Source organism: Petaurus breviceps, unplaced genomic scaffold (genome assembly GCF_028583685.1).
Source record: "Petaurus breviceps papuanus isolate PSGF00001 unplaced genomic scaffold, PetGlider_PUasm1.0 90977, whole genome shotgun sequence".
NCBI classification, from domain to species: Eukaryota; Metazoa; Chordata; class Mammalia; order Diprotodontia; family Petauridae; genus Petaurus; species Petaurus breviceps.
The window spans coordinates 48333808-48347660 of NW_027187391.1; the positions used below are offsets into that span (position 1 = coordinate 48333808).

Consider the following 13853-nt stretch of genomic DNA (forward strand, 5'->3'; position numbering starts at 1 on the left):
GACTAACTCAGGTGACAAAAGAAGCCCAAAAAGCCAGTGAGAAGAATGCCTTAAAGAGCAGAATTGGCCACATAGAAAAGGAAGTTCAAAAGCTCACTGAAGAAAATAATTCCTTCAAAATTAGATTGGAACAAAAGGAAGCTAATGACTTTATGAGAAATCAAGATATTATAAAACAGATCCCAAAAAATGAAAAAATAGAAGGCATTGTGAAATATCTCATTGGAAAAACCACTGACCTGGAAAATAGATCCAGGAGACATAATTTTAAAATTATTGGACTACCTAAAAGCCATGATCAAAAAAAGAGTCTAGACATTATCTTTCAAGAAAAAGTATCAAGGAAAATTGCACTGATATTCTAGAACCAGAGGGTAAAATAGAAATTGAAAGAGTTCACCGATCATCTCTTGAAAAAGATCACAAAAGGAAAACTCTTAGGAATATTATAGCCAAATTCCAGAATTCCCAGGTCAAAGAGATAATATTGCAAGCAGTCAGGAAGAAACAGTTTGAATATTGTGGAAACACAATCAGGGTACCAGAAAATCTAGCAGTTTCTACATTAAGGGATTGAAGGACTTGGAATATGATATTCTGGAGGTCAAAGGAGCTAGGGGTAAAAACAAAAATCACCTACCCAGCAAAACTGAGTATAATACTTCAGCGGAAAATATGGGCATTCAATGAAATGGAGGCCTTTCAAATATTCTTGATGAAAAGACTAGAGCTAAACAGAAAATTTGACTTTCAAATACAAGAAGCAAGAAAAGCATAAAAAGGTAAACGGGAAAGAGAAATCATAAGGAACTTATTAAAGTTGAACTGTTTACATTCCTATGTGGAAAAATGATATTTGTAACTCATGAGACTTTTCTCAGTATTAAGATAGTTGGTGGGAATATGAGTGAGTTGAGTATGAAGGAATGATATCTAAAAAATAAAATTAAAATGTGAGAGATGAATATATTGGGAGAAGGAGAAATAGATAGAATAGAGTAAATTATCTCACATAAAAGAGGCAAGAGAAAGCTGTAACAATGGAGGGGAAGAGCAGAGAGGTAAACTTACTCTCATTGGACTTGGCTCAATTGGGTATCTTACACTACAGGAAAGTAGGGGGTAAGGGGATAAGAGCGGGTGATGATAGATGGGAGGTCAGATTGGGGGAGAAGGTAGTCAAGAGAAACGTTTGAAAAGGATCAGGGTCAAAGGAGAAAATAGAATAAATGGGGGGTGGGATAGGATGGAGGGGAATTTAGTCAGTCTTCCACAATATGACTACTATGGAAATGTTTTGCATAACTACACATGTATAACCTATATTGAATTGCTTATTTTCCTTGTGGGAGTGGGTGAGGAGGGAAGAAGGAAGAGAATCTGGAACTCAAAAGTTTTAAAAACAAATGTTTAAAAATTGTTTTTACATGCAACCAGGAATAAGATATATAGGCAATGGTGTATAGAAATCTATCTTGACCTATAAGAAAGTAAAGGGGAAGGGAAGAAGGGGGGATATAAGAGAGGGCAGACTGGGGGAAAGAGTATTCAGTATGCTTGTAATCTTGGGGTGGGGGGTAGGAGAGAGATGGGGAGAAAATTTGTAACTCAAAATCTTGTGGAAATGAATGTTGAAAACTAAAAATAAATACATTCTGGAGGGAAAAGAAAGTAAAAAAATGTATTTATTTTTAGTTTTTAACATTCACTTTTATAAGATTTTTAGTTCTAAATTTTATCCCCCTCCGTCAACTTCCCCCTTCTGAAGATGGCATGCAATCTGATAGCGGCATTACATGTATGATCATATTAAACATACTTCCACATTAGTCATGTTGTATACTTGCATTTTTTAAATGATTGTCTCTAGATAAAAAAGAATTAGAAACTCAGAATGAAGGAAAACATAAAAGGTTAATGATTGTGCATTTGTTAACCTTTCATTTTAAGCTCCTGTTTCTTCGGAGATAGAAAAACTTTTCTAGATCTGTACTGAGATTTTAATGGACAGATATGCTATGAAATAATAAGTGTGTGTGTGTATGTGTGTTTATACACATGAGCACTTAATATGTAGTCAAAAGACCTGTTGGCTCTGTATCATGATTTTATGATCCCGTGTGTATGTGTGCCTAGGTCTGGGATTTCATCAATGTTGGAAACTCCCAGTTGGAAGTTTCCTCCATTGATGTACATCAGTAACTGAGTTTTAACTGGAGCAAGTTGATCCAATCAAACAGTTTTTCCTTGGAGATTTTTGAAAGATAAATAAACTAACATAGACAAGACCTTTCGTAAGATAAGAGCAAGGGAAAACTGGCTTGTGATGGATGGTATGTGTATGGGAAAATGGGAAAGTGAGCAAAGTGTAGTGATTCCCTGAGAGAGCCACCAGACACCCCTGGGAAAGCAGGGTTCAAATTCCACTTCTGATGCCGATAGCTCTGCAATGTTAGGCAAGCAAGCCACTTACCTTCCTGGGTCTCACTTGGGCTTCTGAGGCCCCTTCATTTGTTAGGTCTATGATGCCTACATTCTGCCAACTTGTAATAACTTAGAGTCTTAAGAGATTTGACTGGGTTGTTAAGAAGATTGCCCCTAGTCACACAGCTAGCATACATCAGGCAGGATTGAACTGAAGTCTTCATAACTCTAAGATCTGAGACACAAACACATGCATATATGCGGACTGAAAAACACTGTTGGATAATTTTTTAAAAAATAAACCACAACCTGGAATGAGATTAATGTTTCTAAGAAAAAGCATGTAATTAACCCATTCTTTTGATATGTGCTTTTGTTCCTGTTAAATTTTATTTAAGATGGATAATTTTACCTGATTTGGAAAAGTACCTCTCTCTGCTGGTTCTGGGCAGCAGGAGGTTATCAGATGTTATCGAATTATATCCTAAGGAGGCCAAGTCTTCCTAGCATGTCAGTTTTATTGTAATACTTTAGTTTCTGGAAAATTAAATAAAATCTTGGGGGAAAGGTAAGTAGATATAGAGCTAGTCTTCAGTGCAATATGAGATTTAATCAAATGACTGATGCCCAGGCTGCTCTGTTTTCTGTGACTGTGTTTTCTTTCTGCTAGTTAGAATAAGCAGTCCAGTTGGAATCTTCAGTCTTGTGGAAGGTTTTTGAAATTTTGTAAAATGTCCAAGGTTATTGAAATGACAAGAATGATCTGGGGGGGACTGATTGCACACTAGAAAAGCCCAGAGTAATTTCCTTTCTAGAAAGGTACATATACCTGCAGCTGTAAGCCCATTTGTGAGCCTCACTATCTGCTATTAAATGAGGGAAGCTACCTAGTAGAGAATAGACTTCATCACTTGAAATAAAAAGCTGTTAGCACCAGGAATTGTTTTACTAGCTTTTAAAATGCAAAGCTGTACCCGAATACTTGCCTGTCTTTACAAGATAAGTTGTGGAAAGGACAATGCAAAGCATAGACTGAGCATGACTCATCTGCTCTTAATAGAAGTCAGAGTCCCAAAAGGCCTATGAGCCTCCATGAAATGACACCATGTGACCAGTTATTTCAGGAACACACTCATCATTACCTCTTGAAGAAAGGGCTCATTGTACTAATGTAAAATGAAAGGTTCGGTGCCAGGCAGTGAAGAATTTTTCATGACTCTAGCTGTAAAGATTGAAAACAGGAACTTAGTTTCTGGTTTCTTTAGGTCTGAAGTTAGTTGATGATACAACACTTCCTAAAGCCTGTGCATCTCTCCTTTTATTTGACCTTCCTTTCCTTCTCATCTTTTTCCCTACCTAGCACAATCTGATGTCTTAAACTGGGGAGGGGAAAAAAAAGGTTTTAAATTACAAACTTTCACCTCAGGATCCAAATATAACAACATTTAACTAAAATACACCAAATAGAAGTAACAATTATCAGGTTCTATAAATGTTGATGAAACTGATTTAGAAAGCTTTCTGGTATAAAGCCCTGGAAGTCCTCAGCCTGGAGGACTCCATACTGGATGCCCAGAGTTGTAAGGAAGGCCCCTTCTTCCACAGAACACCTTCCACAGGCCCCACTTCTTATTAAGAATTTTGGGGAACTACTGGCAGGCGTGTTTCAGTTCTGATTTGTTGTGGCAGAGCTTAGGGACACTATTAATTAAACAAACATTTCTGAAGAAATTACTTCTGAAAGCATTGCTGCTGTTCAAAGCCTAGCTCAAGTACCTTGAAATACAGAGACAAACTAAACTACCCTGCCTTCAAGAAGTTTATATCTTTTGGATGTTTGGAACTGCCAAGGCCCTTGAAGTCCAACCTCTCTCCTTTTACAGATGAGAAGACTAAGGACCAAAGAGACAAGGTACCTGGCCTAGAGTTGCACAGCTAATAGCAGCAAAGTTGATAGTAAAACCCACGTTTCCAAGCTAGTACACAAACACTAGATTGCCTCGTTGTGCACTGCAAATAAATCATCAGGGCCTAGTTGGTGCTATATTGTTGTTGTCTTTATTTTCATTATGTTAGTCAGTTAGTCAACAAGCATTCATTAAGTACCTAAATAAAAGAAAGAAAAATCGTTCCTGTCCTTTCAGTAGTTTATATTCTAATGCAGGCCTATACAACATTCAGCCCAAAGGACACTTTTGGCCTGCACTCTGCTTACAGCCCTTGAAAGGATTTCGGGTGGCCCTCAAAAACGTAGAGGATGTGAAACAGGCCTCCACAACATACCACCAGCGAGCCAAATGTGCAGGCTTGTTCTGATGGGGGAAGACAGCACATGATGGGGGAGGAAGAGTGGAATGAAGATAACCTGGATATGTCGTGATAGAAAAAATAAAAATCCAAAGTGTATACTTGAGAAGAATGAAATATGACTGACCTGGTCACTCCCCTTACATGGAAGTTTGGGGAGAACCAGGAAGAGACTATAGGACCAAAGCATATTTTTAACATGTGAATTTCAGGGCTAGTCATCTTCAGGATGATGGAAGTCTCTGGAACATGATAAAGGAAGTCTCTAGTACAGACTGGAGAGGAATAAGGAATATATGTATAATTTGTCTTATTTTTATCAAAGTAACACACCGAAAAACAGCAACATGACCCAAGGTCACATAGCAAGTTAGTGGTCAAGACAGAACAAACACTAGGACATTCTTGCTCCTACTTCTGTTATCTTTACATCTTTAGCACCTATAGAACATTGACTTTCAACTCAGTACATATTTGTCAACAAGGCATTAAACATTATTAAGGCTTGCTATGTGCCAGGTACTCTGTTAAAAAGAAAGACAGTCCCCGATGTTAAGGAGTTACATTTTAACTGAAGACAACACTTAAAAAGCTGCAAAAGAATGGGGATGAAGTTAAGCCTGCGGAGGAGTGGTGAAGGAAGTCCAGGGAGTCAGAAGCAGAGCAGAAAGAAAAATGAAGGATAATTGGCTTAAGGCCTGTACTCAAAATTGAGGTTCTGGGAAGAACTCACCAGTGGGAGAAAGGGGCTCCAGGGACTGAAGGATGAGGCATGTTCCAGGAAGGATGGATAGAACACCACAATTTGACTGAGGCATAGTAGCTGTCCATGTGCAGAGACATTTTTTAGATAAATTAATAGGACTTCTCAGCTTGGTATTTCTTTCTCTTTTAAGGAAAGAAGATTCTGGTTGCACATTGAAAAGGAAACTATGCTGGATTCCCTTTAAAATGTTGACAGTATAGAAACAAATCACCTGGTAGTACTCCTCCATCCAGAATGTATTGAACCCTTATTATCTTCTTATACAAACTTCCCCACTTTGCCTTCTCAGATGACCTAAATGTGCCTTGTCAAAATATTTTTCTCTTACTCTACCCTAATAACCCTTTCTTTTCAGGGTCTTGTTGATTTAGACTGGCTAGATGGTGCAGTGGATAGGTGCTGGGCTTAGAGTCAGGAAGATTCTTCTTCATGAGTTCAAATCTGGCCTCAGACACTTGCTAGCTGGGTGACCCTGGGCAAATCAATTAACCTTATTTGCCTCAGTTTCCTCAAATGAGCTGGGAAGGAAGTGGCAAACCACTCCATTATCTTTTCCAGGAAACCCCAATTGGAGTCATGAAAAGTCAGAAACAACTAAAAACAAACTGAATAAGCAATCAGGAAAGTAATTCATGCTAAAATGCCCATGACTGATAGACTTAACCCTTTCAGGGGTTATTTCTGTTTTTTAAAAGAGACTTGTCAGTACAGTTAAATCTCTTAATGAGATGCCTGGAAGAAAATGTCTGAGGGATATTCTCCCTATCCTATTCAAAGTTATGTTCTCCAACTACTCTACAAAAGAATAGAGATCAAAAACTAGCATTCTGCTAATGAAAAGTAGCTAACCTATGATATGTGCTAACTATCCTGTTAATGAAAATATTTGATTTATTTGAAGTGGCTCTATTTTCCTATTTGAAGTGGCTCTATTTTCCAACACTCTGCCTAAACAGCAGAATTTATTTTATGTTACATTTGTTGCCTTTTGTTAGGAAAACATACAAAAATGAAAACAGCTTAGGCAGCTAGATACTATGTGCCAAAAAGTGTATTATACACCGGGGGAAGTATTCAGAAAAGGCTAGACAACTCTTACCCTGAAGGAATTTATATAATTGGTAGAAACAACACATGTAAGAGACTTTAGCTGCAGTAAAATCCTAAAGGGATTTCATTGGGTAAGATTAGAAGAGCCAGGGATATTTAGGGTACACACATCAGCAGTGTATAAGAGGTCTGGAAGGTGTGATAATGGTAGGTAAGATGGTATGGCCCACATGACCTAGGATCCTAGGTTGCAGTAGCAAAGCACATTGTTAGACCTTGTTGTCTTCTATCTTCAAGGGTGCTAGTTGGTGATTCTCAGCTCATTCGAGTCACGAGGGCCACCATGTTGCTTTCTTACCTAGTTATTAGATTTCTCATCTTATAAATGAGAAAACAGATTCAGAAAGTTTGAGGCTTGCTCAAGTTTCAGTCATAGGAGTAGAAGAAGAATGCCCTCATTGGCAGGTCTTCTTCATCAGCAGCCCCATGGATCTTGGAGGGCCTGAGGATGAAGAGAGACAGTGGAGGAAAGAAAGAGGAAGGATACCTTTTTTGGGAAGTCATAGGGAAGAACATAGCCTGGGAGTCAGGATCCTTGAATTTTAGTCTTTTTAAAGAGAACTTTAAAAGTTTTAAAAGACAAATTTAAAATTTCTAAAGAAATTTATGCAAATATGTATTCAAACTAACAATCTAAGAACAGTTTAAGATAATTTATTAAACATAAATTCAGCATCTCAATAGTGGGCCAACTATTCTAATGTAATGATGGTAAGTGAAAAATTGACATAAAATTAATAGAATCTCTATATATCTCTTTTATCCTTTCAAATTATATCCTGAAAGGTACATTTTCATTCCTTAACTTATCTTTTTACCAATTTTGTTTTGTTTTTATTTTAAAGACTGCAGTGAATTGTTCAGGCTTGTTTGTGTGGAGCCTGAGTTTTTTACTCATCCCCATCTGCCAGACAAGGGGCTGGGGCTTTTTTAACTTGTTAACATAGACATGTATGTATTTATTTGTGTTTATATGTACATGTATATATGTATACATACATGCATGAAGAGAGAAAGGAGAACTCATGTTTTAATACTTAATGCGGCCATCTAAATGTGCCCCATGGGCATAATCATTCATTTCTGGCTGTACAATTTGTATTGGGAATGCTAAATTGATTTTAATGTGCTTGACAGCATATGTTAAAAAAGTCTTATGTGGGGAGATACTGTTTCTGTGCCAGCTACCCTGTGGATTACTAAGTCTTGTTTCATAAACCACAGCAGTATAATTGTTTTCAAACGTTAAAGACCTAGTCTTACTTATAGTTGATTTTTTTTAAGTTAATTTATTTTTAGTTTTCAGTAGTCACATAAGTTTTAAATTTTCTTCCCTCCTTTCCCCTCTCTGAGATGGCATGCAATCTCATATAGTCTCCACATATACATTCCTATTAAACATATTTTCACATTAGTAATGTTGTATAGAAGAATTAGAATGAATGGCAGGAACCATGAGAAAGAAAAAAACAAAACAAAAGAAGAAAATAGTCTGCTTCGCTTTGCATTCAAACTCCATTGTTCTTTCTCTGGATGTGAGTGGCATTTTCCATTGTGAGTCCTTTGGAATTGTTTTAGGTTCATGCATTGCTGAGAATGGCTAAGCCTATCAAAGTCAGTCATTGTACACTGTGGCTGTTACTGTGTACAATGTTGTCCTGGTTCTGTTCACTTCACTCAGCATCAGTTCATATAAGTCTTTTCAGGTTTTTCTCAAGTCTGCCTGTTCATCGTTTCTTATAACACAATAGTATTCCACTACATTCATATACTACAACTTGTTTAGCTATTCCCCAATTGATGGGCTTATTTAGTTCATTTTTACTTCTTGGATAGTAAATTACAGTGCATTAGATTCAGGGAATGGAATTTTAATTATTAATATTATTTAAACAAGCCAGATGTTTCTAGAATAGCTACTTGTTATCTCATAACTTACGATGAGACTTTTCCCATTATAATGTTAGCTTCTTAAGACTAAGGGCTATTTCAGGCTTTTGTCTTTGTATTCCCACCCACATAGAGTGGTTGGCATATAATATGTGCTAATAAATGCTGGTTGAATGATTTATTAATTCTCGTATGTGAATATGTGTGTATATATGTCTGGATATCTAGCTTGAAGGAGACCAATGACTATATAGATGACTGTGTATTTGAATTTTTCTGTTTCTCGATTTTTCCAAACTATAAAATGGTGATAATCTCTCATCTACCAAAGGGTTGATTTGAAGCCAGCAGAATTTGTGGCAAAATGAAAAGGATGCTAGAGTTGGGAGTTAGTGGACCTAGGTTCAAATCCTGTCTCTACACATGTAATCCTGGGCAAGCCCTTTAACTTCTCTAGATTGGTTTCCCTGTTGGATTAAATGACCTTCCACATCTGTGAATAATAGGGTTTTTTTTTTACCCATTTGATCTGAAATAAGAGATATGGAGATACTTGCATAAGTAGAAAGGTATCTGTTGATGAAAAGCACTGTAATACTTAAATAAATAATAGCATTTTATCTTGTACAAAATGCTTTGTGAATATTCCTTTGAAGTAGGCAGGGCCTCGTTATTATTAGATTTGGGAAAGTTTGAGGCTTGCCCAAGGTTCAGCAGCCAGTAAAATTGCTGAGTAAGGACTAAGACCAAAACCCAAATTTCTTTTTTTCAACTTTTTTTGGTCTTTATTAATTTGTTTGTTGACTTTGAGTTTACAAGATTCAATTCCACAATTCCTTGAGTTTCAAATTTTCTTTCCCTCTCCCTCTCCCCCCGCCCCATGGTGGCATATATTCAAATATAGGATCTGCAAAAACTTTCACATTAGACATTAGTCAGATTATAAAGAAGGATTGTATTGGATGGAATGAACAATGGGAAAGAGGAAACAAAACCAAACAAGAAAAAGACAGAGAGCAGGTAGTTTGCTTCAGTGTGCATTCAAACTCTCAGAACCCAACATTTCTGGCTTTGGATATACACACATGCACACATACATGAATGTACATGTGTGTATTGCATGCATATGTACACACACAGCATATATAAAGTAGATATGTGGATATAGATATGTGCATATGTATCCCTAATTCTATTTTTATCTTCCTAGTTATATTCATACATTTTAAACTATATTTTAATTTTTCTATTTTTTTATCTGACTTTCTTCTATGGTCTCTTGAAAAATATTAAGCAATAGGAATTAAACACAAGTGAAATAAAATGTGTACATTGTTATGTCCAACTGAGAATGTGTTTAGTCCATGACTCTTTCCTTTTTCACCCCAGTATTATTCTTTTAATAAGTTCCTTTTACTCATCTGTGACTTTAAACTCTGTTTCAGGTATTATTTATCACTGTGATCTTACCAGAGAGGAGTTAGAGCCCAGAGTTTTCCGAGAGGTGACTGTGAAAGGATTTGATGCTTCTGATTACCAAACTGTCCAGGTAACACAGATGTTCCTCCTTCAGTAAATAGCTGTTTATTTAACTCACTAGTCAGCACAACTGTTGGGTGAACATGGAATCAGGACTGAAGACTTTGGAATGATTCCCATTAACATTCCAGTTTTGTCAGGAGCTGAGGGGCTGGTGTATGCAAAGGTTCTGGTCCTATAGGCGTTGCTTTTGCCATGAAGCACAAGCTCTCCATTATCACGGACCTTCCTTGTCAAAGCTGCAAGGACAGATACAATTAATTGCACATGAATTGATCTGCTTGAAAAGAAGTTCAGCCTTCTGCCTCATGTTGTACTTAAAATTGTCAAAGGTTGGAATCCTGTTGGAAGCTGTTTTCTTATGGGGATTTTGCCCCTGTCTGGGGTCTGATTAAAAACCTTATTTACTCAAGGGTAATCCTACCTTGAGAGGATAAGCCTTACTTAACAAAACTCATGGGAGAGACTGCTTTAGAAGCAAAATGTACAGATAATAATTTACTATGCTAGGAGACATGCCCAGCAAGAAGACTGGTACCTGTCATTCCCACCAGGTAGATAGGTAAGTTAATTCAGGAAACCAGGTAACAAGTCTGTTTGATGTTCAGAGAATTAAAGAGTTATTAGAAATATCCCTTCTTATGGGATGACTCCTCCAAATGAGAATTACTTAGCTTAATGATAACCAGTTTCTCCGCCCTAAGAATATTTATGTCTTGGTTACTTGTCCAGAGAGAGCAAGTATGAAATACTGGAGAGAAAGCTCCCCTCAAGGTCAGGAAGATCTGGGTTCAAGTTCCTCCCCTAACACAAACAAGCTAGTTAACTCTGGGCAAGTCACTTAAAGTCTTCCAGTGCCATAGGCAACACTAAGACTAGAAATCTCAGAGCAGATACCAGTCTTTATTGCTTGAAGAAGTTTTCTCATTAAGAGTTCACTATACCAGTGAAATCACAGATCTAGCCAAAAAATTAAACTAAATTAAAAAAAAAACCCAAAACAAAAATTGATATAACTCATAAGAATCAGAACATCTTTTGCCCAGGACAATGTTGGAGATATTCTAACAAGTAGTTTGCCACTCATATCTGCTTTTTCAGTATTTCTTATCTTTCACCAGTTTATGAGAGTTATATCACAATAAATTAGGTTGCTGGATATTTTATAATAATTTCATTCTAGGTTAGTGTGCTGAAGTTTCAAGGAGGTACCCAACACTATTGATGAACTATGGGCAATATCTCTCTCTCTCTCATTTACTAGTATCTCTTAGGGTGGCTCATTTCTAAGTCCAGGTTATATTGTCTCTTTCACATTGACTGTTGTTAACTCCAACTCTGGAGAGTAATCTTTTCTACTTTTGCCCCAGATTCTGAAGATTCACTTTTGCTCGGCCACTTAGGCATTAGTGATACATTTATCTCAGTCCTTTAGTAAGAGTTATAGTGTGTATGTGTGTGACAGAGAGAAAAAGCAAACTACCTGGCCCATTATTATAGAACAGTTTTACCTTCCAGTTTTCCTGTTTTCAGCAGGTTCTGCCCTCACCTCCCAACCCCAGTGGGACTTATTTTTTCAATCTGAATCTAGTAGTACACTTCCCAGATGCCACAAAAAGCCCAGCTACCAGCTAGGAAAGTAATGAATCTTTAATGATAAAGGCATAGGTAAAATTTCAAAGCTGTGGAATTGTTTATTATGCCAAGTGCAAATCCATCAGTTTTATAAACATGGACCCTTGTTATAGAATCAGACTTGGAAAGAAATAATCCAGTGTTCCATTACTGACTTTGCTGTGTCATTCAGGAAATCCCTTAACCCTCTCTCATCTCCCAAAGACATCATGCTTAACATTGAATTTTTAAAACAGCTTTAACTTTTTTGTGCTACCACAACAGAGAAAATTATAGGTAAATATACGAAAGTTGCTGGGCAAAAATTTATTGGTTTTAGAATTTTAGTGGATATTGGCAATGTGATGGAAAACTTTAGTTTACATGTGGGAAATTTTCAGCCTTCATCTGCATATAATCTAATATGAATACATATTTTTAAATTGTTTGAAGATTATATAATAGTAGATAATGTGACTTAAGCGTATTCTTTTCCATGTTATTAATTTAGAGCTCTGGTAATTCAGGGTGGACACAGACCTTGGAAAACACTCAACCCCCAATGAGACTTGAACTTAATGTTTTGGGATAAAATCTAGTTTTCAGTTTTTCTTCCGTGTCTCTGTGGAATAAAGCATGGTCTAAGCAATGAACTTGAAGTCAGGAAGGCATGGGTTCAAATTCCAATATCGGCACTATCTTACTTTATGACAATGGACAAGTTATTTAACTACCCTAGGCCTCAGCTTCCCTGTCTATAAAAAGAAGTTGGACCGGATGGCCTATAAGGGCCCTTCCAATTAAAATCTATCATTCTATGAGAGTGGAAAGTGTTCTTACATCTTCATGATTTTCTTCACAGTGGTGCTAATAATTAAATGTCATTTTAAAAAGCAAGAGATAAAGAGTGGTATAGGAATAAGTAGAAAATATTCTAAAAATATGCCATAGAAAGCCATGTTCTGGGGAGTACAGGAGACTCCAGGGAAAGGGGTGATTTGTAAGAGGTGCTCCTTTTTTTCTTTCAGTTACTTTAATACTACTCTTGGTTCTTCTTAAGATTGGTGTTTTCATATTTCATATATTTATAGTTTGAAAAGAATATTCCTTTGCTCTAATTTTGTCCCCTCCCACCCTCCCAGCTCTGAAATGTTGGTATTGCTTTAAAGTGAACAATAGAGTTCCGATTACGTTGTGAATACCCAAGAGACACCGATTAATGGGAGGCCTTCCTGGTCGTCAGGCACATCATTATAACAACATTGTTTACCTAGAGCTACTGTTGATAAAGTAAAACAAATTGAGGACAGAGAAAACTAGAATGTGTGAAAAGGCAGGCAAAATGATTAAAACCCATAAGAGATCTGTCTGCTCCTTGTATGAGCTGCTTTTCTCCAGAGACCTTCAGCCTTTTGAATGGGGGGGAGGGTGCCAGTTATTGCCAACATTTCAGCTCTGACAAACTGTTTAAAAGCTATAAAATACAGAAGGTACTTATATCAGCACAAAGCCTTTCCATCCTTGATTACACTTCTAGATGGAAAACTGAACTATACAGGGGTTATAATTTTTAAAATGAGATCCTGAGGAAATGGACTTTTTTTTTAGACTTAGCAGTTTATAGCAACAGCTTTTGTGCTGAGAATACAATTCCCTACTCCAAAAAATATATATAATTTCTTAAAATTTAAGCTCCATGGAAGTAGGAGCCTTATCTTAAAGTGTTACATGTCACTCATGACTCACTTTATACAGTGTAGTATATATACTCTTCAAAACAGCAAAGTGGTAAAGTTAATCTAGGTGGCAAAAAAACCTTAACCAAGAGAATGTGGGCATACTATGGCATGACAAGGGTGTGCTTTTATTTATTATTCAGCTGCTGAAAAATACGCTTCTCCACATACCACACTGGCTGCCCACCTCCCTCCCCCTCCTGAGCGCCCATGCTCACGCACACACACAATCTCTCTCTCTCTCTCTGTCTCTCTCCTTCTCCATAAGCTTGAAAGGGAGCCATTTCCCTAGTTTACATCATCCTTGGCTTCATATTTTGTAGGATGGAGATGACTTTAAAGCAAGTTAAGATACAAATGCTTAGATTACATGAAAGCAAACTTCATCATGGAAGAGGGAAATCTTGGAAATCATGGGATTAAAATGTACTTTTCTAGAATGCTAATATTTGTGCCTATTCTCTAAC

At 36.9% G+C, this 13853-nt stretch overlaps 1 protein-coding gene across 2 annotated transcripts in view; it reads left to right on the forward strand.

Annotated features, from left to right (window-relative positions):
* PREP (prolyl endopeptidase) overlaps positions 1–13853 on the forward strand; it is a 292033-nt gene that overhangs the window by 226677 nt on the left and 51503 nt on the right. For both annotated transcript variants that reach the window (XM_069077132.1, XM_069077131.1), the window contains one exon: positions 9943–10046. In XM_069077132.1, the coding sequence (XP_068933233.1) occupies positions 9943–10046 (104 nt within the window). The remainder of the gene's footprint in view (positions 1–9942; positions 10047–13853) is intronic.